The 24,915-nt window shown below is 46.6% G+C and overlaps 2 protein-coding genes across 5 annotated transcripts in view; both read left to right on the top strand.

Annotated features, from left to right (window-relative positions):
* The window catches only part of Timeless (timeless circadian regulator), a 31,314-nt gene extending 14,274 nt beyond the window's left edge, over positions 1 to 17,040 (top strand). For all 4 annotated transcript variants that reach the window (XM_070043284.1, XM_070043309.1, XM_070043300.1 and 1 more), the window contains exons 3-30: positions 52 to 205; positions 733 to 847; positions 943 to 1,005; positions 1,723 to 1,824; positions 2,198 to 2,353; positions 2,582 to 2,715; positions 2,894 to 2,981; positions 3,590 to 3,766; positions 4,483 to 4,700; positions 4,916 to 5,019; positions 5,410 to 5,579; positions 7,610 to 7,741; positions 7,825 to 7,976; positions 9,635 to 9,732; positions 9,826 to 9,949; positions 10,041 to 10,242; positions 10,452 to 10,597; positions 12,088 to 12,173; positions 12,264 to 12,378; positions 12,468 to 12,550; positions 13,656 to 13,798; positions 14,000 to 14,180; positions 14,265 to 14,333; positions 14,447 to 14,565; positions 15,790 to 16,006; positions 16,145 to 16,240; positions 16,388 to 16,500; positions 16,834 to 17,040. In XM_070043284.1, coding sequence (XP_069899385.1) covers positions 52 to 205; positions 733 to 847; positions 943 to 1,005; positions 1,723 to 1,824; positions 2,198 to 2,353; positions 2,582 to 2,715; positions 2,894 to 2,981; positions 3,590 to 3,766; positions 4,483 to 4,700; positions 4,916 to 5,019; positions 5,410 to 5,579; positions 7,610 to 7,741; positions 7,825 to 7,976; positions 9,635 to 9,732; positions 9,826 to 9,949; positions 10,041 to 10,242; positions 10,452 to 10,597; positions 12,088 to 12,173; positions 12,264 to 12,378; positions 12,468 to 12,550; positions 13,656 to 13,798; positions 14,000 to 14,180; positions 14,265 to 14,333; positions 14,447 to 14,565; positions 15,790 to 16,006; positions 16,145 to 16,240; positions 16,388 to 16,461 — 3,518 coding nt within the window. In that variant the 3' untranslated portion in view covers positions 16,462 to 16,500; positions 16,834 to 17,040. The remainder of the gene's footprint in view (positions 1 to 51; positions 206 to 732; positions 848 to 942; positions 1,006 to 1,722; positions 1,825 to 2,197; positions 2,354 to 2,581; positions 2,716 to 2,893; positions 2,982 to 3,589; positions 3,767 to 4,482; positions 4,701 to 4,915; positions 5,020 to 5,409; positions 5,580 to 7,609; positions 7,742 to 7,824; positions 7,977 to 9,634; positions 9,733 to 9,825; positions 9,950 to 10,040; positions 10,243 to 10,451; positions 10,598 to 12,087; positions 12,174 to 12,263; positions 12,379 to 12,467; positions 12,551 to 13,655; positions 13,799 to 13,999; positions 14,181 to 14,264; positions 14,334 to 14,446; positions 14,566 to 15,789; positions 16,007 to 16,144; positions 16,241 to 16,387; positions 16,501 to 16,833) is intronic.
* Positions 17,041 to 22,047: 5,007 nt separating this feature from the next.
* Positions 22,048 to 24,468, top strand: Apof (apolipoprotein F). The gene is made up of 2 exons (XM_070036459.1): positions 22,048 to 22,148; positions 23,469 to 24,468. The coding sequence occupies exons 1-2, from the start codon at positions 22,133 to 22,135 to the stop codon at positions 24,419 to 24,421; spliced, it is 969 nt and encodes a 322-aa protein (XP_069892560.1). The 5' UTR covers positions 22,048 to 22,132; the 3' UTR covers positions 24,422 to 24,468.
* Positions 24,469 to 24,915: the final 447 nt, after the last annotated feature.

Below are 24,915 nucleotides of genomic sequence, written 5' to 3'. Positions count from 1 at the left end.
TGGAGTTTCTCCTGGGGTTCTAGGTACAAGCTTCATTCTGTCTGTCTTCAGAGAGTGTGAAAGATTTGATCCGTTACTTGAGGCATGAGGACGAGACCCGAGATGCACGACAGCAGCTGGGAGCAGCCCAGATCCTGCAGAGTGACCTTCTACCCATCCTCACCCAGCACCGCCAGGACAAGCCCCTCTTTGATGCCGTCATCAGGTTTCATTTCCCAGACTTTTGATTTTCACCATGCATGTAGCTGCATTTGTGGGTGTTTTTTTTGTTGTTGTTGTTTTGTTTTTTGGTCATGGGGCTTGAACTTGGCTTGGGCACTGCCCCTTGGCTCTTCAGCTCAAGGCTAGCGCTCTGCTACTTGAGCCACAGTGCCACTTTCAGTTTTCTTTTTTTTTTTTTTTCTTTTTTTTAATTTATTATTTTTTTTGGTGGGCCGTGGGGCTTGAACTCTGGGCCTGGGCGCTGTCCCTCAGCTCTTCAGCTCAAGGTGAGCGCTCTACCACTTGAGCTACAGTGCCACTTCCGGTTTTCTGGTGGTTTATTGGAGATAAGAGTCTCATGGACTTTCCTGCCCGGGCTGGCTTTGAACCGTGATCCTCAGATCTCAGCCTCCTGAGTAGCTAGGATTACAGGAGTGAGCTACTAGCACCTGGCTGCATTTGTGTTTAAGCATTGTGTTTGGTGTGTTTGTGCCTGCCTAATTACTTCTTTCTTCTTCATCGTCTCCCCAGACTGATGGTGAACTTGACACAACCAGCCTTACTCTGTTTCGGCAGTGTGCCTAAGGAGCCCAGTGTGCGGCACCACTTTCTGCAGGTGCTAGGCTATCTGCAGGCTTACAAAGAGGTGAGACCTTCTTTCGGTGGCCCCATGTCAGAGTTTGGGGCAGTGGGGAAAGAAGAGATGGGTACCATATATAAGATCTGTTCCCTGTTTGGCAGGCCTTTGCCAGTGAGAAGGCTTTTGGAGTCCTTAGTGAAACGTTGTATGAGCTGCTACAGCTGGTGAGTGAGCCTTCAGCACTCTGCACTTTCCCTGTACAGAGGAGATGCTGGGTCTAGAGATATCCCTATACTGGGATATCTTGGGAATATGATAGTCTACTGTATAGTCTCCTAGCCTCTTCAGGACTTTTTTTTTCTTTCTCTTTTTTGGTCTATTGTGGATCTTAAACTCTGGGCCTGGGAGCTATCCCTCAGCTCTTCAGCTTAAGGCTAGTGCTCTACCACTTGAGCCACAGTGCCACTTTCAGTTTTCTGGTGGTTAATTGGAGACAATAGTCTCATGGACTTTCCTACCCTTCCTGCCCAGGCTGGCTTTGACCCCTGATCCTCATATCTCAGCCTCCAGAGTAGGTAGACTTACAGGCATGAGCTATCAGTACCCAGCTTTGAACTCTTTTTTTTTTTTTTTTGGTCCGGTCATGGGGCCTGAACTCTGGGCCTGGGCGCTGTCCCTCAGCTCTTCAGCTCAAGGTTAGTGCTCTACCACTTGAGCCACAGCACCACTTCTGGCTTTTTTCTTTTTGCTTATGTGGTGCTGAGGAATTGAACCCAGGGCCGCAGGCATGCAAGGCAAGCGCTCTACCACTGAGCCACCTTCCTAGCCCTGAACTCTTTTTTTTTTTTTTTTTTTTAATTCTGATTCTCTTCTGCAGCCTGGATAGATGTCACCTGCTTTCCACAGGGAGTCTCTCCTTCTCATTCTTTCCTTCTGACTAGGGCTGGGAGGAACGGCAGGAAGAAGACAACATACTGATTGAGAGGATTCTGCTGCTGGTCAGAAATATTCTCCATGTTCCAGCAGACCTTGAGCAGGAAAAGGTGAGGGTCTTGGAGCATCTGAGTTCCTACACTTGGTTTGGTTGTACTTGCCTTTTTTTTTGGTCGTGGGGTCTGAACTCCGGGCCTAGGCACTGTCCCTCAGCTCTTCAGCTCAAGGCTAGTGCTTAACCACTTGAGCCAAGCACCACTTCCGGCTTTTTCTGCTCATGTGGTACTGAGGAATCGAACCCAGGGCTTCATGCATGCAAGGCTAGCACTGTACCACTGAGCCACCTTCCCAGCCCCATGCTTCCCTTTTTAAGCCTTCCTGCCTTAGGGAGGAACCTTGGACCCAGGAGTGAGGTAGAAAACTCTTGGGCTGGGCCATGGAACTGAGCACGCTCCCTTCCTCCCCTTGCCACTCACTGCACAGAGGATCGACGATGATGCCAGTGTCCACGACCAGCTTCTCTGGGCGATTCACCTCAGTGGCTTGGATGACCTGCTCCTCTTCTTGGCCAGCTCATCTGCTGAGCAGCAGTGGAGTCTGCATGTGCTAGAGATTGTCTCCCTTATGTTTCGTGACCAGGTGAGACCCTCGGCTAGTGCCCCAGTACCCTACCTCTGTATTATGCTACCTGACCAGAACTGCTTTTGTAATAATGATGGCTGAATCAGGTACAGAACACAGGGTATGGAGTAGAGAAGGCATGTCTTCAGTCTAGGTTCCTGTCACAATTCCATTCCATCCCCAATAGGAATGTGCTCGGGATGAAGAATGATAATTCTGACTATCTCCTCTTTGTTCCAAATCTAGAACCCTGAGCAGCTGGCAGGAGTAGGGCAGGGACGCTTAGCCCAGGAGCGGAACATGGATGTGACAGAACTGGAGGTGTTGCGTCAGCGAGAGATGGCAGAAAAGAAGACGCGCGCGTTCCAGCGAGGCAACAGGTGAATCACAGCTGCTCTGCCTCGTTGATATTAAGTTCTGCTTAATATCAAGGACCCTGAGTGCCGGAGCCAATTCAGAGATTGTAGAGTGGATAACACTTGGAAGCTCTCACTGGCCCTGAAATGCTGATGAAAGAGAATTGAGGGATCACTTTGGCCTTTGTTTTCCTCCCTACAGACACTCTCGATTTGGGGGCTCCTACATTGTCCAGGGGTTGAAGTCCATTGGGGAGAGGGACCTCATATTTCACAAAGGCCTTCACAATGTGAGTATTTGCACATCTGGGGTGGGCACACTGGAGTTATAGGAGATGGGTATCTCTTTTTATTTTATTTTTTTGCAGTACTGGGGCTTGAACTCAGGGCCTGAAATTTGTTTGCCTGGTGCTCTACCACTTCAGCCATGTCCCCAACTAGCTTCTTTATAAGTTTAGGAAGTCAGTGACTGAAAATGAAGTAGAACCTTCTAATGTGGTATTCGCCACATTATCTCCTATCAGAGGCAGGGAACCTTTAAGAAGGTTCTGAAGCTGGGACTGTGGCTTAGTGGTAGAATGCTTACATGAAGTTCTGGGTTTGATTCCTCAGTACCACATAAACAGAAAAAGCCAGAAGCAGAGCTGTGGCTCAAGTGGTAGAAAACTAGCCTTGAGCAAAAGAAGCTCAGGGATGGTGCCTAGGCCCTGAGTTCAAGCCCCAAGACTGGCAAAAGAAAAAAGAAAAAAAAAGAGAAAGAAAGAAAGAGAGAGAGAGAAAGAACAAAAAAGGAAAAAAGAAAAAGGTTCTGAGGAAATTGCAGCACCAGGGATGAGAAAAGAGCTATAGAGGAGGGTGATGGCTAGAAGTAATTCTACTCCTCAACCTATACCACCAGCTCCGAAACTACAGTTCCGATTTGGGGAAGCAGCCCCGAAGGCTACCTAAACGTCGTCAGGCTGCCAAGGAGCTGTCCATCCAGCGCCGCTCAGCCCTCAACGTGAGGCTGTTCCTCAGAGACTTCTGCTCTGAGTTCCTGGAGAACTGTTACAACCGGCTCATGGGCGCAGTAAAGGTGAGAGTCAGCAGGGATAGAGAGGCAGTCTGGGAGGGAATAGTCAAGTGGCCAGAGACGTGATGCGGCCAGTATGGATAAGAATGGCAACCTAAGCTGGGCGCTGGTGGCTCACGCCTGTAATCCTAGCTACTCAGGAGGCTGAGATCTGAGGATTGCGGTTCAAAGCCAGCCCAGGCAGGAAAGTCTGTGAGACTCTTATCTCTAACCACCAGAAAACCAGAAGTGGTGCTGTGGCTCACGTGATAGAGCGCTCATCTTGAGCTGAAGAGCTGAGGGACAGCGCACAGGCCCAGGGCTCAAGCCCCATGACTGACAAAAAGAAAAAAAAAAAAAAAAAGAATGGTAACCTAGTCAGACGCTGGTGGCTCTCACCTGTAATTCTAGAAGGAACAAATGAAGGCTGACCCTGCAGGGTAGAGTGCCTCTGAGAAACTAAGATGCCAAGAAGGGAATGGGTCATTGGCATGATCAAAAAGATTCTAGGGGCTGGGAAGGTGGCTCAGTGGAAGAGTGCTTGCCTTGAAAAAGATTCTAGAGTAATTGCCCCAGAGTAAGGGGAGGGGGATACGCACAGATAGGGAAGAGCAAGAGAACTGGGAATTGTGGATCCTGGACAAGACTGTACAGTTGTATCGAGGATGTACCCCGTCATACCAAGAATTTGGAATCCATGAGGTCATGGCTTTTTTTTTCCTTCTTGATCTGATTGTTAGGATCACCTGCTTCGTGAGAAAGCTCAACAGCATGATGAGACCTATTATATGTGGGCCTTAGCTTTCTTCATGGCCTTCAACCGAGCTGCCTCCTTCCGCCCAGGCTTAGTTTCTGAAACCCTCAGCGTCCGTGCCTTTCACTTCATTGAGCAGAATCTTACCAACTACTATGAAATGATGCTAACTGATCGTAAAGAAGCCGCCTCTTGGGCACGCAGGTGAGGGGGGTGGTTAACTCCCATCTTGGCCAGATGGGAGTCTGAATACCTGAATTTCAGATGATACTGTTTCCAGATTCAGAGTAAAGTGGTCAGGGTAGGGAGCAAGGAATAGCAGGTTTTTCTGTTTGGGGAAATACTTTGTGTGTGTGGTGGGGGGCATGTTTCTATAAGCCAGTATGCTAAATTGTCCATTTTGGGCCTTCAATTCCCAGAATGCATCTGGCCCTAAAAGCCTATCAGGAGTTGCTGGCCACTGTGAATGAGATGGACATGTCCCCGGATGAGACTGTGAGGGAGAGCAGTCGTATCATCAAAAGTGAGCCTGGCCTATTCTCTTTTCCCAGCATCCCCTCCCTTTCCGTGTGTGTGTGTGTGTGTGTGTGTGTGTGTGTGTGTGTGTGTGTGTGTGTGTGTGTGTGTGTGTGTGTGTGTGTGTGTGTGTGTGTGTGTGTGTGTGTGTGTGTGTGTGTGTGTGTGTGTGTGTGTGTGTGTGTGTGTGTGTGTGTGTTTTGTGACAAGATCTCAGCATGTAGCCTAGGCTGGCATCCAACTGGTAATCCTCCTATCTCAGCCTCTGGAATGTTGGAATTACAGGCATGTGCCACCATATCCCTTCTCATTCTTCCCAATCCCAGCGTCATTCACCTTTTCATTTTCCAGGCTTCCCAGACCAATCCTTCCCTTCCTTTCTCTTCCTCACTCCTAGACAACATTTTCTATGTGATGGAATACCGAGAACTGTTCTTGACACTCTTTCGAAAGTTTGACGAGCGATGTCAGCCCCGCTCTTTCCTTCGAGACCTGGTGGAAACCACTCACCTCTTCCTCAAGATGTTGGAGCGGTTCTGTCGGAGCCGTGGGAACCTAGTGGTGCAGGTACTAGGCAGCCCCTAGTGTGGAAAGAGCTCTAGAGGAGGGTGAAGGACAGAGAATTCTTTCTCCTCAGGTTTACTGCAACCTTAAGCTGATTTGTTAGAACTACTTTAAAAGTAACTCTTAAGTAGTAACTTTGCCTAGTAACTAGGAAAAGACAGTTCTAACAGCATAATATGTATTTCTTATGATACTAAAAGGTCTGTGGTATTGCCTATGTGAGTCTACCATAGTTTCCTTTTCCCATTAGATTAATTCATGAGCTGCTATAATTAATTCAGTAAACATTTAGTAAACATTTACAAGCACATAAGCCTTGAGCCATTCCTAGTTTTAAGAGTTCACAAATTATGCTGTAGTATTTCCTGGTATGTTTCAGAAATGTTATGGTCAAATGGAGAAAACCTGAAACTGAAAGTAAGGAAATTAGGGATCTAATCATGTTAGTTATTTTTTTTTGGGGGGGGGGTCTGGTCATGGGGCCTGAACTCTAGGCCTGGGCGCTGTCCCTCATCTCTTCAGCTCAAGACAAGTGCTCTACCACTTGAGCCACAGTGCCACTTCCAGTGGTTAATTGGGGATAAGAGTCTCACAGACTTTCTGCCCAGGCTGGCTTTGAACTGTGATCCTCAGATCTCAGCCTCCTGAGTAGCTAAGATTACAGGTATGAACCACCAGGGCCCGGCTGAGCTTTGTCTTTTACCAAGATTTTTCATGTATCTTTCTTGATTCTTGAGTAAATCTCTTCTGTCTGGAGGCTTCTTAAGTTATTGCTGCTTTTTGGCAAACTCTCTTACTCTAGAAAATAGGCATTTTGTGCTCACCCGCATTAAAGCTATCATCTGCTTTGTGATGTAATTTCTTATTTACTTGTCTGTCTCTCCCACTAGAGTATAAGTTTCTCAGAAACAAGAAAATACACTGTTCAAGCCAGGTGGCTCACACCTATAATCCTAGCTACTCAGGAGGTAGTGATCTGAGGATCACAGTTCAAAGTAAGCCCAGTCAGGAAAATCTATGATACTTTCTTTTTTTTGTGGGTTGTGGGGTCTGAACTCTGGGCCTGGGCACTGTCCCCTCAGCTCTTCAGCTCAAGGCTAACGCTCTTCTACTTGAGCCTCAGGCCCACTTCTGGCTTTTTCTGCTTATGTGGTGCTGAGGAATCGAATCCAGGGCCTCATGCATGCAAGGCAAACACTCTACCACTGAGCCACCTTCCCAGCCCCAATGATATCCTTATCACCAATAAACTTCCAAAAATTCAGAAATGGAGCTGTGGTAGCTCAAGTGGTAGAGCACTAGCCTTAGGCACAAAACCTCAGGGACAGCACTTAGGATCTGAGTTCAATCCCTAGGACTGTTATGTACACACACAGTAAAAAGATGGAAAAGCCGGACACTGGTGGCTCACTCCTGTAATACTAGCTACTCAGGAGGCTGAGATCTGAGGATCGCGGTTCAAAGCCAGCCTGGGCAGGAGAGACTGTGAGACTCCTATCTCCAATAAACCACCAGAAAACCAGAAGTGGCACTGTAGCTCAAGTGGGAGAGCACTCACCTTGAGCTGAAGAGCTGAGGAACAGCGCCCAGGCCCAGAGTTCAAGCCCCACAACCAACCAAAAAAAAAAAAAAAAAAGATGGAAAAAAAGTGAAAGTACACTGTTTATGTTGCTTCCCATTGCTAAAGAGCAGTGCATAATGGGCACTGTGTAAATGACCATTTCATTAGTTTTATAATAATGAAGACATGGATGCATAAAGACTTCCTCAGGGCTGGGAAGGTGGCTCAGTGGTAGAGCGCTTGCCTTGCATGCCTGAGGCCCTGGGTTTGATTCCTCAGCACCACATAAGCAAAAGGAAAAAAAGCCGGAAGTGGCACTGTGGCTCAAGTGGTAGAGTGCTAGCCTTGAGCTGAAGAGCTGAGGGACAGCGCCCAGGCCCAGAGTTCAGGCCCCGTGACCGGACCCCCCCCCCAAAAAAAAAAAAAGACTTCCTCAGTCTCCTACTATCCTTATCCACTTCTTTCCCCATAGAACAAACGAAAGAAGAAGAAGAAAAAGAAGAAGAACTTTCTAGACCAAGCTTCTGGTAATGTCTCCCATAGTCCAGAGGAGCTGGAGGCCATGTGGCCAGCCCTTGCTGAGCAGCTGCAATGCTGTGCCCAGGTAGGTAGTTACGGAGCCCCTATCTTTTCCAAGGGTAGTGCTCTGGGTAGATGGTCTCCTCAACTCACCTTGCCCATCTCTAGGATTCTGAGTTCAGTGTAGAATCCCCAGTTCCCTTTGATGCGGCCTCAGAGGTGCCAGTGGAAGAGCAGCGGGCAGAAGCCATGGTGAGGATCCAAGACTGTCTCCTGGCTGGCCAGGCCCCACAGGCCCTGGCCCTCCTGAGGTCTGCCCGGTAAGCGTCCTGTCCACCCATCCTCCTGGTCTTTAAAGGCATGAGTAAGCCTTTTATGGTACAGGGTTCTCAGTCTGAAGGAGAGGGAAGTCCCATCAGAGCTCATACTGAGTACTGAGTCCATGAGATCTTTGATTGGCTAACTGGAGTTTTTTTCTGTTTGAGAAATATCAGACATTGGAAGGAAAAAATAAAGATAATTATTATTATTTTTTTTTTTGGTCTGGTCGTGGGGCCTGAACTCTGGGCCTGGGCGCTGTCCCTCAGCTCTTCAGCTCAAGGCTAGTGCTCTACCACTTGGGCTACAGCACCACTTCCGGCTTTTTTCTTTTTGCTTATGTGGTGCTGAGGAATCAAACTCAGGGCCTCAGGCATGCAAGGCAAGTGCTCTACCACTGAGCCACCTTCCCAGCCCCTAAAGATAATTCTACTAGCCAAAGATAACCATTGTTAACATTTTGTTGAGTAACCTTAAGTGTCTTGTTCTGTGATGTATATAATATATACAAGTGAAGGAGGTAGGCATGGTGATGAATGCCTATAATCACAACTCTCAACTTCTGAGACGAGGATCACTAGGCTACACAGTGATCATGATGATATTATTATCATTATTATTATTATTATTATTATTATTATTAGCCAGTCCTGGGACTTGAACTCAGGGTCTGGGCACTGTCCCTGAGCTTCTTTTGCTCAAGGCTAGCATTCTACCACTTGAGTCACAGCACCACTTCCGGCTTTTTCTGTGTATGTGGTACTGAAGAATCAGAGAGTTTCATGCATGCTAGGCAGGCACTCTACCACTAAGTCATATTCTTAACCCACAGTGATATTTTTTAAATCTAAGGGGACAGGGGGAAAGATATGTGCTGGTGGCTTAGGGTTTAAAGCCAGACTGGGCAGAAAAGTCTCCAAGACTCCATCTCCAATTAAGCAGCAAAAAAATCAGTCTGAAGGCATGTGATAGAATACCAGCTTTGATCCAGTAAACCGACTATGTATGAGGCCCCTGAATTCAAGCCCTCTAGTGCCAGAAGAGAGAGAGAAATGAGGAAGGGAAAAAGGGGAAAGAAGGGAAGGTAAGAGGGAGGGAGGAAAAGGAGGAGGAAGGAAGGAAAATTGTGTATGCTGACTTTCAGTATTGTTTTCAGAACATTTTAAGAATACTTTCTTGGGACTGGGAAGGTGGCTCAGTGGTAGAGCACTTGCCTTGAGTTCGATTCCTCAGCACCACATAAGCAAAAAGAAAAAAGCCGGAAGTGGTGCTGTGGCTCAAGTGGTAGAGCGCTAGCCTTGAGCTGAAGAGCTGAGGGACAGCGTCCAGGCCCAGAGTTCAGGCCCCATGACCGACCCCAAAAAAAAAAAAGAATACTTTCTTGTCACCTATATTTTAATAATCATTAATGCCTCTCAGACATTGTGTACATTTGATCAGCTAAGTGTGACTGTTTAGGTTGTTTGCATTTTATTCTTAAATAGTTTTCATTGCAACGTGCCCTCTGAGGAAATTTTTTTCTGGTATTGTTGCATCCCTGCAGTAATAGTTTACATTCTCTTTCTAGCTGAAAACTAAAATAGGTCTAAATTCCTTCTCCCATTTCTAATTGCAACTCAGATTTCCTATGGCTAAGGCTTTTGTTGTGTGTGTGCTCCAGGGAGGTATGGCCAGAAGGAGATGTGTTCGGCTCTCTAGACATTTCCCCGGAGGAGGAGGTGCAGTTGCTGAAACAAATCCTGTCTGCCCCACTTCCCCGTGAGTCTCCACTCCCACATTCCCGCATATCTCCTCCCAGCTCTGCTTCAGCACGACCATCACAGAGACATAATGATCTCATTCTTCGTATAGGACAACAGGGCCCAGCTGAGGGAATTGCAGAAGAAGAAGAAGAAGAGGAGGAGGAGGCCGAGGAGGAGTTGCAGGTGGTTCAGGTTTCAGAGAAAGAGTTCAACTTTCTGGACTATCTGAAACGGTATGCGCTGAGAAGTCAGTCCCAGGTGGCAGCTGTGAGGATGAACGTGGATCTGATGCTGACCTCCCCTCTCCTTCCTGTTTTGGTACAGTTATGCCTCCTCAACTATTGTGCGAGCCTATGTGCTTCTGCTGCGAAGCTACCAGCAGAATAGTGCCCACACTAACCACTGCATTGTCAAGATGTTGCACCGGGTCGCCTATGACCTCAAAATGGAAGCCCTTCTTTTCCAGCTTTCAGTCTTTTGCCTCTTCAACCGTCTGCTTAATGACCCTGCTGCTGGAGCCTACAAAGTGAGAGGCTACCAAGGAATGGGGGCTGTGTGTGTGTGTGTGTGTGTGTGTGTCGAGGACTGGGAGAGAAGAAGACAAGAAAGTCAGCAGACAGGCTGAGGGAGCTGCATGGGGGTAGACAGAAGAGTCTAAGGGAGGAGAAGAAATAACTAGGGACAGGTCTGTGTATTCATTTGGACCAAGATATCCTCAGCCTCCCTCTCCTATAGGAGCTAGTGACTTTTGCCAAATATATCCTGGGCAAGTTCTTTGCATTGGCTGCAATCAACCAGAAAGCCTTTGTGGAGCTGTTATTCTGGAAGAACACAGCTGTGGTCCGAGAGATGACTGAGGGCTATGGCTCGCTGGACAGTGGGTGAGCTTGGGAATGGGGAAGGATGGGCAGAAGGGGAAAGGCGTAATGCAGACTCACAAAGGACCAAAACTAGAAGAGCTTGTAGCTCATTCCATCTAATGTTTCTTCCCCTTTCAGTAGTTAATAACAGGCCCAGAAAGGGAAGTGAATACTTTACCTGAGGTTACCCCAAGAGAGGAGACTGGAGGCTATGTCTTCTATTTCTGCCATAGTTCCCTTCTCTGTCATTGGCCTTCACAGAGGTGGGAGTGGGGTGTCCCCCAGGGAGTCTGTAGGTTCCCTCTCAAACTATTCTGGCAACCAAGCTGAATATGGTAGTATCACATGTGATCTCAGTATTCAGGAGGCTGAGGCAGAAGGATCAGGAGTTTAAAAGAAAGTATTTAAGAAATGAGAGGATTCTTAGAAATGTGTGCCCTCCTTAATATGCAACTCCATTCCATTCACATTGCTCTTTTTTCCCATAAAACTCAGTCCTTGAAGGGACAAGTTCCATAGGCCCAAGCAGGAAAACCTTGTAGTTTGACTGTGTGTTCCTGAGTAGAAGGAGGGTGCAGGGAAGGTTTTACTAAGTGGTTCCTTTGAGTTACCTGCCTCACCTTTCTTGATCCTTTTAGAACTGATTGGCGGGGAGGAGGGGTTGGGAAGGTAGCTCAGTGGTAGAGTGCTTGCCTTGCATGCATGAGGCCCTGGGTTCGATTCCTCAGCACCACATAAGCAGAAAAGGCCAGAAGTGGCGCTGTGGCTCAAGTGGCAGAGCTCTAGCCTTGAGCTGAAGAGCTCAGGGACAGCACCCAGGCCCAGAGTTCCCGCCCTATGACTGGAAAAAAAAAAAAAAAAGAACTGATTGGAGGCTAGGAAGCATGACTCCAAGTGGTAGCTGCCTAGAAAGCACAAGATCCTGAGTTTAAACTCCAGTTCCACAAAAATTAAAAAGAGGAGAGAGAGAAAGAGGGAAAAAAAAAAAAAGAATTGGCAGAGTCTGGTGGCTCATGCCTGTAATCCTAGCTACTCCAGAGGCTAAGGTCTGAGAATTGCAGTTCTACACCAGCCTGAGTAAGAAAGTTCATAAGACTTTTCTCTCCAATTAACCACCAAAAAATTGGAAGTGGCACTGTGGCTCAAAGTGGTAGAGTGCTAGCCTTGAACAAAAAGAGCTCAGGGACAGCTCTGAGTTCAAGCTCCATGCCATCAATAACAACAACAAAAAAATTGATCATAGGGATGGGAAGGTGGCTCAGTAGAGTGCTTGCCTCACACGCATGAAACCCTGGGTTCGATTCCTCAGCACCACATAAGCAGAAAAAGCTGGAAGTGGTACTATGGTTCAAGTGGCAGAGCGCTAGCCTTGAGCTGAAGAGGTGAGGGACAGCGCCCAGGCCCAGAGTTCAGGCCCCATGACTGACAAAAAAAAAAAAAAGAATTGATCATAGAGGACTTTTGGTTCCCTCTCAGGCTAGCCACCTACTCACTCCTCTTTCACCACTCAGGTCTTCGGGTCGCAGAGCCCCAGTGTGGAGTCCTGAGGAAGAGGCCCAGCTTCGGGAACTGTACCTGGCCCATAAGGACATGGAAGGTATGAGGCTGGAAGATCTGACAAGGTTCTGAGTTGGGCAGCCTGAGCTCTAGCTCTGTTCTTTACTTCTTCCCTCCCTTCCCACCCCAGGCCAAGATGTGGTGGAAATCATCTTGGCACACCTGAGAAGTACTCGGACACGCAAGCAGGTCATCCACCATCTGGTACGCCTGGGGCTGGCTGACAGCGTGAAGGACTTCCAAAGGTAGAGGAGCAGGTTCTGGAAGTCATCGGGAGGGGAAATCCTCAGTTCCTTCCCTGGGTCTCCTTTTCCACTGACACCTCCCTAAACAGGAAAGGATCCCAGATTGTACTGTGGACAGAAGATCAGGAGCTGGAGCTGCAGCGGCTTTATGAGGAGTTCCGGGACTCAGATGGTGAGTGAGAGGAAGCTCCGGGATCTGGGCCTGGGCGCTGTCCCTCAGCGCTTCAGCTCAAGGCTAGCGCTCTACCACTTGAGCCACAGCACCCCTTCCGGCTATTTTCTTTTTGCTTATGTGGTACTGAGGAATCAAACCCAGGGCCTCAGGCATGCAAGGCAAGTACTCTACCACTGAGCCACCTTCCCAGCCCCTCTGTTGTTTATTCTTTTTTGGGGGGGGGGGGGGTCCGGTCGTGGGGCCTGAACTCTGGGCCTGGGCGCTGTCCCTCAGCTCTTCAGCTCAAGGCTAGCTAGCGCTCTACCACTTGAGCCACAGCGCCACTTCCGGCTTTTTTCTTTTTGCTTATGTGGTGCTGAGGAATCGAATCCAGGGCCTCGAGTATGCAAGGCAAGCGCTCTACCACTGAGCCACCTTCCCAGCCCCTGCTGTTTATTCTTAATGAAACTTCTCCATCCCTTCTGCCACTTCTTATATTTGTAAGGTCATTTTGGGGGTGAATTGAGCTGTTTTTTCCTTTTGGTAGTACTAGAGTTTGAACATAGGGTCTTGTGCTTGCTAGGCAGACACTCTTATCTATCACTTGAGCCATGCCTCCAGGAGCTAGCCTCTCTTTTTTTTGGTGCTAATACTGGGGCTTGAACTCAGAGCCTGGGTGTACTGTCCCTTAGCTTTTTAAAAAATATATTTTTAATTAAAAATTTTAATATATATTTTTTATTGTTAAGATACTGTACAAAGGGGTTACAGTTACCTGAGTAAGGTAATGAGTATACTTCCTATTGAGCTTTTTGTTTTTTGGTCATGGGACTTAGACTTGGGCCTGAGCATTATCCCTAATCTTTTTCACTCAAGGCTAGTGCTGTACCACTTTGAGTCACAGTGCCACTTCCTGTTTTCTGGTGGTTCATTGGAGATAAGAGTTTCATGGACTTTCCTGCCCAGGCTGGCTTTGAACCTCAATCCTCAGATCTCAGCCTCCTGAGCAGCTAGGATAGGCATGAGCCATTGGTGCCTGGTATGAACTAACTTCTTTCCAAACACATGGGATTTCATCCTCTCTCTTGTTACCCTTGAATATTCATATGCTACCTTCCCATAGATGTTCTTGGTTATATCATGAAGAATATTACGGCCAAACGTTCACGGGCCCGAATAGTGGATAAACTGCTAGCACTGGGGTTGGTGACTAAGCGGCAGGAGCTATACAAGAAACGGAGGAAGAAGCTGGCACCCTCAAGCCTGGTAACTCCCTTGCCCTGGCCTGGTCAGCCTGGGCCTACCCCCTGTGAAATGTTCCTTAGGAGGAGCCCACCCACCCAAATTCTTCTTGTCTCAGGCTGTTTTGACTAAGTCTCTCCAGGGGGGTGATCAGTAACTAGAAGTCTCCACTAAGCATCCCTTGTGGCCTCTCTTCTCATCCTCTTGTCCCCCAATGAATTTTAGCCTAATGGGGAACAGTCCGTGAAAGATTTTTGGCAGGAAGATCTGGAGGAAGAAGAAGAAAACTTGCCAGAAGAAGAGAACGAAGAAGATGGAGAGAAAGAGGAGGGTTTGGAAGCAGAACATGCTCAGGGTAGCTTGTTTCTTTCAACTGAAAACCTTGGCCAAGGCCTACATGAGGAAGGTGAGGACTGAAGTCGAGAGAGGGTTCTTAGGTAGAAGGCTGAAATGGGAGTAAGGACCAACTATGTTTGCATTTTCCCTTTAGGCTTTTCTGCTCCACTCTTGTGGCTCCAGAACTGCCTGCTACGAGCGGCAGATGATCGGGAAGAGGACGGTAGGTGAACAGAGGATGGTGTTAGGAGCACTGGAGGCCACTAGACCTGGTTGTGGGATTGAGGAGCAGTTCTTTCTTTTCCTCTTTCCACATGACTCTTGATCTTGTACTAGGCTGCTCCCAGGCTATTCCATTGGTGCCACTGACGGAAGAAAATGAGGAAGCAATGGAAAATGAACAGTTTCAGCAGCTGCTGCGCAAACTAAAGATTCGGCCCCCCGCCTCCGGACAGGCAAGTACAGCCATCGCCATGTCGACTAGTGCATGTTGGTCCAGTCAAATACCTCTTCATTACCATTGTCCTCTGTCCATCCTGTTGCCTTGTCATGACTGGCTAAGATACATCCACAAACCAGCTTGCCATCTTCCTCTCTAATCTCCCCTTCCCTGAATCTATGTTCCACACTGCCCCCAAATAGTTTCAGTGATATCTCTCCCCTGTGCAGAGCACTTGCTGTTTTCTCACTAGTTGCAAGACACAGTCCACAATCTCCAAATGGAAGATCCATGACCATTCCACTCACACTCCTGCTTTCCACCTGACATCTGCGACTACTTTCCACCCTCCAGTGCTAGGCCTTTCCATGCCTTTTCCTCTATTGGAATGCACCCAGACCTGCATGCATGCACACCCTCCCTGCACCCATCTTCCTGTTGAATTAGCCTGCCCTTGAGAATCAGATCTATTGTCACTTCCTCAAAGAAGTTGTCCCTATTAACCTTTCAACTTCTGAAGCAAAAGTGGCCACTTTGACAGCTGAAATTTGTTCATTCACTTCATTCAGCCCAATTCTTTGGTATGACTGAACATTCAATCTTTCTACTATTGGTTGTGAGTTCCTTGAGAGTAAGGATCATAACTGGTTCACCCTGAGGTCCCCAGGATCTATTCATTTATTTAGTTAGTTAACAAGTCTATTTACTAGGAATCTCATAATAGTAGGCATGGTGATAAACACTGGTCATATTTTATTTTATTTCTTTCTCTTTCTTTCTTTTCTTTTTTTTTTTTTTTTGCCAATCCTGGGGCATGAACTCAGAGTCTGGGCACTGTCCCTGAGCTTCTTTTGCTCAGTGCTAGCACTCTACAATTTGAACCACAGCACCATTTCCAGCTTTTTCTGTTTATATGGTACTGAGGAATCAAAGTCTTCATGCATGCTAGGCAAGCACTCTACTACTAAACCACATTCCCAGCCCATTGGTCATATTTTATAAACAATAAGTAGAGTTCACAACTCTTGAGGATCTTTACCACTGTAGGGTCATCTTTATCCAATAAAAATATATAAATGTTGGAGATTTAACTCAGTAGAAGAGCACTTGTGGCAAGCTTGGTCCTCTGCTCTGGAAAAAAAATATAGGATATGTTTATATCCTACATTTATATGAACAGTGTAAAAAGCTGATGAACAATGAACATTCATTGTCATTTTTCTCTGCTGTGTTCTTCTAGGAAACCTTCTGGCGAATTCCAGCCAAGCTTAGCCCCACCCAGCTCCGGAGAGTGGCAGCTTCTTTGAGTCAACCAAAGGAGGCAGAAGAGAAGCTACAGTCAGAGCTAGAGCCAAGAGTCCCTGGAGAGCAGGGTCCCAGGGAGGAGCACGAAGCAGAAACCTCGAGTACCCTCTCATTAGCCCATAAAAACAGAGCAGGCCTCGTGTCCTCAGACGGTAAAGAGCAAATGCTCATCTAAGCATATTCCCTGAATTCTACTTACTTTGTGCTGTCTAGGTTGGGCCAGAGGGTATTTTGAGACTATGCAGACCCAGTTTCCTAATTTTGACCCAGTGATTTTGTGGTCACTTCAGAGGAGGAGACTGCTGATGATAAAGAGCAAGGGACGGTGGCGCCCAAGAAGCGGCAACTGCTGGACAGCGATGAGGAAGACGAGGGCAGCAGCAAAAGTAGGGAGTCTTAATGGGACCTACTTTTTCTTTTACTCTGTCTTTAATTTGGAGACAGAATCTACTACCTGCCTTACCTTTAACCTACTTAGATTTCATTCTCTCTCTCTGTCTCTTTCTTTTTCTGCCTTACTCTTGTTCCTGTAGAGCCCAAGCTGGGATCTCCAGTAATCTACAGGAAGAAACGGTTTCAGATTGAGGATGAAGATGAAGACGAGTGACAAGCCCGAAGCCTAGGGGTGGAGATAGATTTGTTTTAGGTTGGTGAATTTAAATCAGTTGGGAAAGTCAGAGAACCTTCTCTGATTGAATTGGAAGCAGTAGAGTCCTGGGCTTTTCCCTAGATCTAGGGCCCAGGAACTACAGACAACAGTGCTGATGGACTTGTCTATAGTCAGTCTTGCTTTTCCCAGTCTTAAGCAGTATGCCCGAGATGCAATCTGTGAGTGACGCATAGGCCCCTTGTTGGTCTGCTCCTTGGGCTTTCTGCTGGAGGTGGGTCACACCTCCGGAGAGTATTGTAACATAATATATCGGGATTCCTCATCACTTTCAGAAAGCACTACATTCCCTTATCCTCCTTTTCTTTCCAGTGATCATCCCCAGGACAGAAGATTGAGCCAAGCATGCATGAAGCCCTGGGTTCAATTCCTCAGTACCACATAAACAGAAAAAGCCAGAAGTGGTGCTGTGGCTCAGGTAGTAGAATGCTAGCCTTGAGCAAAAGAAACTGAGGGACAGTGCCCAGACCTTGAGTTCAAACACCAGGACTGGCAAAAATAAAATAAAATAAAATGTTAAAGAGACAGTTAGACTTTCTTTTTTCTGTTTCCACTCTTTCCCTAGAAATATAAATAGAATCACCATGTAGGCTGGCCCAGGCAAAACAGTGAGACCCTTTCTAAAAAGTAACCAGACCAAAAAGAGCTGGAGGCATGCATGGCTCAAGTGGTAGAGAGCCTGCCTGTCAGGTAAAGGGCCTGGCATTCAGGCCCCAGAATCTCAAAAATTAAAATAAAAAATCCCAGCTACTTGAACGTAGAGGAAGGAGGATCATAGGTTGGAAAAAAGTATACAAGAGTAATACCTGCATATCCATATATATTGTAACTCTGCTCAAAATTGCCAACTAGTAGAATCAGCCAGCATGTTGAACAACTGGTGAGTAGATAAAGTATATTCTCTCTCTCTCTCTTTCTCTCTCTCTCTCTCTCCCTTTCTCCACACACACACACACACACACGCACGCACGCGCACACACACACACACACACACACACGCACACACACACACACACACACACACACACACACACACACACACACACACACACACCATAAAAAAATAAAACCTAGGGGGCTGGGAAGGTAGCTCAGTGGTAGAGCGCTTGCCTTGCATGCTCAAGGCCCTGGGTTCGATTCCTCAGCACCACATAAGCAAAAAGAAAAAAGCCGGAAGTGGCGCTGTGGCTCAAGTGGTAGAGCGCTAGCCTTGAGCTGAAGAGCTGAGGGACAGCGCCCAGGCCCAGAGTTCAGGCCCCATGACTGGACCCCAAAAATAAATAAATAAATAATAAAAACTATAGCTGGGCATAAGTGGCTCACACCTGTGAACCTAGTTCTTAGGAAGCTTCTATTCAGGCCAAAAAGTTTGTGAGACCATCTTCAAAATAATCAGCAAGGGGCAGGGCTGCACATGTGCTCAAGGGGTTGAGTAACAGCAGAGTACTCTGATTCACACCCTAGTACACACACACACAAAAGGTGAAAATTATGTTATTTGCAAGAAAATGCATGGACTTAGAAATCATGATGTTGAATGAGATAAACCAAGCTCATTAAGTGACAGGTAGCATGTTCTCATTTGCATAATCAAGATTTAAAAGATGTACAAAGCTGGGCACTGGTAGCTCATGCCTGTAACCCAGCTACTCAGGAGACTGAGGAATGAGGATCATGGTTCAAAACCAGCCTGGTCAAGAAAGTCCATGAGACTTTTATCTCCAATAAACTATTCAGAACTGGTGCTGTGACTCAAATGATAGAGCACTAGCCTTGAGCACAGATTGGCTCAGGGACACAGCCATGCCCTGAGTTCAAGCCCCAGCACAAGCAGAAAAGAAAAAAGATGTGTGTGTGTGTGTGTGTGTGTGAGTGTGTGTGTGTGTGTGTGTGAGTGTGTGTGTGTGTGTGTGTGAGTGTGTGTGTGTGTGTGTGTGTGTGTGTGTGTGTGTGTGTGTAAAATATTAATGCAACTATAGGACTTAGGAGAAAGGGAAGGGGGAAATGAAGGACAAATGATATTGAGATACATTGTATCTGATCACTGTCCATTAGCTTTTTCACTCAAAACTGCACTCTATCTCTTGAGCCACGCCTCCACATCCAGGTTTTTGGTGGTTAATTGGAGGTAAGAGTCTCACAGATATGTCTGCCTGAGCTGGTCTTGAACCTTCATCCTCTGAGCTTAGCCCCTTAGTAGTTAGCCTTACAGGTATGAGCCACTGGTGACTAGCTTTGTTTTTTTTTTTTTTTTTAAGAAAGGAACTTTATTTATTTATTTATTTTTAATTGGTCAGTTGTGGGGCTTGAACTCTGGGCTTAGGCGCTTTCCCTGTGCTCTTCAGCTCAAGGCAAGCACCACTTCCTAGCTTTGGTTTTAACTCCCTTGGTGGTTACGTGCTTTTTTTGGAGACTAAGGAGTGAAAATAGGAGTAGCATCCTTGAACCCCTTAATTGCCTATTTCCTTACTTGTCAGGGAGCTGAGATCTGAAGACTGAGGTTCAAGGCCAGCCTTGGTAAAGTTCATGAGACTCTTATTTCCAGTCAACCACCCAAAAAGCCAGAAGTGGAGCTGTAGCTCAAGTGGTAACAGCACTAGCTTTGAGTTACACAGCTTAGGGACAGTGCCCAGGGCATGAGTTAAAGCCCCTAGACCAGCCCTATCCCCCCCCCCCCAAGAAGAAATCTTGCCAGGCACCAGTGGCTCATGCCTGTAATCTTAGCTACTTAGGAGGCTGAGATCTGAGGATCGTGGTCCAAATCCAGCCCGGGCAGAGAAGTCCATGAGAATCTTATCTCCAATTAACCACCAGAAAACCAGAAGTGGTGCTATGGTTTAAGTGGTAGAACACTTGAGCTAAAGAGCTCAGGGACAGTGCCCAGGCCCAGAATTCAAGATCCATGACCAACAACAAAAAAATCTCACTTCCTCTTTTTAGGTTTTGGTTTTTTATTTACTTTTTAATTATTGTAGTGAAGAGTCGGGTGTGGTGGTATAAGCCAGTAATCCCAGCACCCCAGAGGCTGGAGACCAGCCTGAGCTACATAGTGAAGCCATGTGTCAAAACAAAACAAAAAACTATGGTAAGAATATAAAAAGTGTTGGGCAGCAGTAGCCCACAACTGTAATCCTGGCTATCAGGAAGGAGGCTGAGATCTGAGGATCATGGTTCCAAGCCAGCCCAATAAGAAATGTCCATGAGGGGCTGGGAAGGTGACTCAGTGGCGCTGTGGCTCAAGTGGTAGAGCGCTAGCCTTGAGCTGAAGAGCTGAGGGACAGCGCCCAGGCCCAGAATTCAGGCCCACGAATGGACCCCCCCCAAAAAAAAAAAAAAAAAAAAAGAAAGAAATGTCCATGAGACTCTTATCTCCAATAAACTAGTAAAAAGCTGGAATTGGAGGTGTGGTTCAAATAGTACAGTGCCAGACTTGAGTGAGAGAGCGAAAGGATGCTGTCCAGGCCCTGAATTCAATTCCCAGTACCAGCACAAAAGAAAGAAAGAAGGGAGGAAGAAAGAAAAAAAAAGAAAAAACAGAAGGAAGAAAGGAATAAGGAAGGAAGGATGGAAGAAGGGAAAGAAAGAAGGCAAAAGAACATGGGGCAAACTGGGTCCTAGTAGCTCACACCTACAATTCTAGCTACTCAGTTGGCTGAGATCAGAGGATCACAGTTCAAAGCCAGCCCAGCCAGCAAAGTTTTTGAGACTTATCTCCAATCAATTACCCAAAAGCTGGAAGTGGAGCTGTGGCTCAAGTGGTAGAGTCCCAACATTGAACACAAAAGCTCAGGGACAGAGTTCAGACTCTGAATTCAAGCACCAGGATCTCTCTCTCTCTCTCTCTCTCTCTCTCTCTCTCTCTCTCACACACACACACACACAGTACCTAGCACTAGTGGCTCATGGCTGTAATCCTAGCTACTAAGGAGGATGAGATCTGAGGATCGAAGTTCAAAGCCAGACCAGGCAAGAAAGTCCGTGAGAGTCTTATCTCCAAATAACCACCCCCAAACCAGAAGTGGAGCTTGACTCAAAATGGTAGAGTTCTAACCTTGAGTAAAAGAGCTCTGGGACAAAAGACCAGGACCTGAGTTCAAGCCCCAGGACTGACAAGGAGAAAATGAGGGGGGGAGGGGAAGGGAAGGAAAGAAAATGAGATAAATTGAGCAAAGAGAAAAGAAAGAAAGGCCAGTTTTTCAGCACAGGACAAAGGTGACAAGGGCAAAGTCTGGTTCAAAAAGAGTAAATATTTGCAAGTGCTATATCCTTATATTTGGGGAGGAAAATCAGCTTACTGGTTTCCCAGTAATTTTGGTAAGGTTAAGAGAGAAGGTGGGATTATATAACAATAGTTGGGACTGGTGCCATGCTCACAACTGCAATGCTAACTACTTGCAACTCAGAGATTGGGAGAAGCAAGGTTTGAGGCCAGCCTGGCACAAAGTAAAATACCATTTCAACCAATAAATTGTAATATACCTGTAATCCCAGCTACACAAAAGGAAGAGAGCAAGCTACTCAGGAGGGTGAGATCTGAGGATCTTGATTCAAAGCCAGCCCAGGCAGAAAAATCCCCTGTGAGACTATTATTTCCAATTAACCACTCAAAAACCGGAAGTGGCACTGTGGCTCAAGTAGTCGAGTGCTAGCCTTGAGTGCAAAAAGACTCAGGGACAGGGCCCAGGCCCTCAGTTCAAGCCATACAATGACAAAAAAAAAAAAAGGGGGGGGGGGTGGAGGGAGAACACCGAATCACAGCCTGATCTTGAACTCAACATCTCCTTTCTAGTTCTGGGACTACAACATGCTAACTTAATTTTTTAATTGAAAAGAGCACTAGTTGGCTCACACCTGAAATCCTAGCTACTTAGGAGGCTGAGATCTGAGGACTGAGCTCACAAGTCCTTAAGACTTTTACCTCCAATTAACCAGAGGGAAAAAAGCCAGAAATTCAGGATAAAGTGGTAAAGTGCCAACCTTGAGCAAAAAAGCTAAAGGACAGACACTGGCTTATGCCTGTAATCCTAGATACTCAGGAAGCTGAGATCTGAGGATCAGTGGCTCTAAGCTAGCCCAGGCAGGAAAGTCCATGAGACTGTCATCTATAATTAACCATCTAAAAACCAGAAGAAGTGCAGCGGTAGCCACCGTGGTAAAGCGCTGGCCTTAAGCAAAAAAGCTCAGGGACATTGCTCCAGCCCTGAGTTCAAGCCCATGATGGATTTTTTTTTTTTTTCAAAAAGAAAGAAGCTAAAAAGACAGTGCCTTGACCCTGAGTGCAAGCACCAGTACCAGCACAAAATCAATAAATTGATGAGAAATAAAATGAGAGAATCATAAGCATGTAATCCAATTCTGAATTTCTCTGGTTCCTATCATGTGCATAGAGTGGGATTGGAGCAAGAATATATAGAAAATCTCAAAAGTCAAGGTCTTAGGTATTGAGGTTAAATGTCTGACGAGGACAAGGTTTGAGCAACCAATACAAATATTTGCAGAACCAGTGTCCCTTACTGGACACAGAAAGCAAATGTCTCTTTTCCTCATGAGAGAGACCTGGATACAACAGGATTGAGGAGCAACCCAACCTATCAAAGCAGCTTACTTCTCTATGACTGGACTTTGTGGTAAATTGGGGGGCCCAATAAATGAGAGGAAAGGAAACTGAGGAAGTCCCTGTGACCTGAAAATAGGCGAGACCAAGTGGGAGCAGTTGGGTTTTCTGTTTTCAAATCCTTTAACTAAAAAGCTGGGCTCTGGTAGCCACAAACCTGTGATCCTACCTTCTTAGGATGCTAAGATCTAAGGATCATGGTTCATAGCCAGCCCAGACAAGAAAGTCTGTGAGACTCTATCTCCAATAAATTAATCAGAAAAAGCCAGAAGTGGTGCTGTGGCTCAAGTGCTTTCACTGTATTTGATGTTTTTATAATTTGTGGAGGGGAAGGGAAAAAAACAAATCGTTTAAATAGGGATACAGGTGGACCCATTGCAACAATGAGACATACAAGTTCTTATGTGGAAAATGAACTTTACAACTTTGGTGGGGGCGGGGGAGGAGGGTTGGGTGGGGGGGAGGATGGGATGGGAAGGGGAAACAAAGGAGGAGGCTACAATGCTTGATGAGAAATGTACTCATTGTCTTGCCCATGTAATTGTAACCCCTCTGTACAGTATTTTCACAATTAAAAAAGAGATAAATAAAAAACAGAAAGAAAGAAAGAAAGAAAGAAAGAAAGAAAGAAAGAAAGAAAGAAAGAAAGAAAGAAAGAAAGAAAAGAGAGCACCAACCTTGAGTGAAAAACTACTGCATGGCACAATGCCCTGTACTGCCCACCACCACCACCCCCCCCCAAAAAAAAAAACAAAACTTGGAAGTAGGTGATGGATGAGGTGTCCCCTACCTGAGTCTTGGACTCCTTTCAAACTACATCCCTTAGAAAAATAGTTCACAGGACTGAGAATGTGGTTCAGTGGTAGAGCACTTGCCTAGCATGCATGAAGCCCTGGGTTCAATTCCTCAATACCAAACAAACAGAAAAAGCAGGAAGTGGTGCTGTGGCTCAAGTGGTAGAGTAGAGTACTAGCCTTAAACAAAAGAAGCTCAGAGACAGTACCCAGGCCCTGAGTTCAAGCCCCAGGACTGGCAAAGAAAGAAAAAGAAAAATAGAGCCGGGCGCTGGTGGCTCACGCCTGTAATCCTAGCTACTCAGGAGGCTGAGATCTGAAGATCGTGGTTCAAAGCCAGCCTGGGCAGGAGAGACTGTGAGACTCCTATCTCCAATAAACCACCAGAAAACTGGAAGTGGCGCTGTGGCTCAAGTGGTAGAGCACTCGCCTTGAGCTGAAGAGCTGAGGGACAGCGCCCAGGCCCAGAGTTCAGGCCCCACGACCGACAAAAAGAAAAAGAAAAATAGTTCATATGTTTGGGGTTCTCTCCTTTCCAGGGTACTTTGCTCCAGACATGCCTAGCAGCAAACTTGTCACAACAGCAATTGAGCTGCTTCTTTGCTGTCTCCTGCTGTCTCCTGTGGATGCCATTTCAGAGAGAAAGCAGGCAAATGTCTCCAAAGTGTACCTTCCTTCATCTTTGGGACCTCAACTGCCCTCCTCAGACTCCTTATCCTGCCAGACCCTGCACCCAAAGTCCCTGCCTGGCTTCAACTACATGGCCCCTCTACCCAAGTTTCTGGTAGGCCTGGCTCTAAGAAATGCCCTGGAAGAAGTTGGCTGTCACTCTGATGCTTGGGCCCTTCAGCTTCAGCTCTTCCGCTTGGGAGGTGTGAATGCTACACAGATCCTCATCCAGCATCTTCAAGGACTCCAGAAAGGCAATAGGACAAAGAAAGAAGTCTCAGTAGAAGCCCTGGCCTCTGCTCTGCAGCTGTTAGCCAGGGATCAGCCAAACCCAAAGAGGACTCCGCGCTCCATCCCCACGGTGGACTGTGACAATGATCAGGAACAGAGAGTGTACAATTTCCTCCAACTGTTGCCAGGAGTGGGAACCTACTACAACTTGGGCACAGCTATGTATTATGCTGTTCAGAATTGCTCTGAAAAGGCCAAGGAACGGGGCAAAGAGGGGACTATAGATCTGGGCTATGACCTTCTGATGTACATGGCAGGAGCATCAGCAGGGCCTGCTGGCATAGTCATCAGTGCTGCACTTAAACCAGCTTTGAAGGCTGGAGTTCACAAGCTGATTGAGTATTACCATGCAAAAACAGAGGTAAACACCCCTAGCAAGGAGGGCTTAAGAAGTACATCAGATGTGAGTGACTGGGAATATACAATTACCATGGCTCCATTGATAGAAGTAGTAAGTTCACCTCCCTCCTGGGGCTGGGCCTTATTCAAAAGGGTTGGTTTGGATTTTGGGGCTGGGAGTCTTGGGGTATAAAAGATGGTAACCAAAGAGGAATAAATAAAATATTCTGACAAGCTGCATCTGGTGTACTCAAAATCCAAAACTGTGATCCAAATTTCTGATTGATTTATATTTGTTATCCAAGAAAAAGGCATTGCTATAAAATGTAAGAATTTAAAATGTTGGGATTTTGGAGTTAGAAGCTTTTTTTTTTTTTTTTAATTCCAGGCTCCATTGAGTGCCTCACTAGTATTATTTTTCTTAAGCTACATGTTTAAATTTCTAACGTGGGGCAGGGCTCCTGTGGCTCAAGCCTGTAATCCTAGCCACTCAGGTGATTGAGATCTGAATATTGAGGTTCGAAGCCAGACCAGGCAGGAAAGTCTCTGAGACTCTTATTTCCAATTAGGCAGCAAAAAGGCGAAAGAGGAGCTGTGGCTCAAGTGGTAGAGAACCAACTTGAGTGAAACCGCTCAAGAATAGTGTCCAGGCCCTGAGTTCAAGCGCACGTGTGCACACACACACAC

Source organism: Dipodomys merriami, unplaced genomic scaffold, assembly GCF_024711535.1.
Source record: "Dipodomys merriami isolate MVZ:Mamm:240054 unplaced genomic scaffold, mDipMer1.0.p SCAF_10, whole genome shotgun sequence".
Classification (NCBI taxonomy): domain Eukaryota; kingdom Metazoa; phylum Chordata; class Mammalia; order Rodentia; family Heteromyidae; genus Dipodomys; species Dipodomys merriami.
The sequence above is the reverse complement of the archived record's forward strand: the minus strand, read 5'-3'. Positions and strand labels throughout refer to the sequence as shown.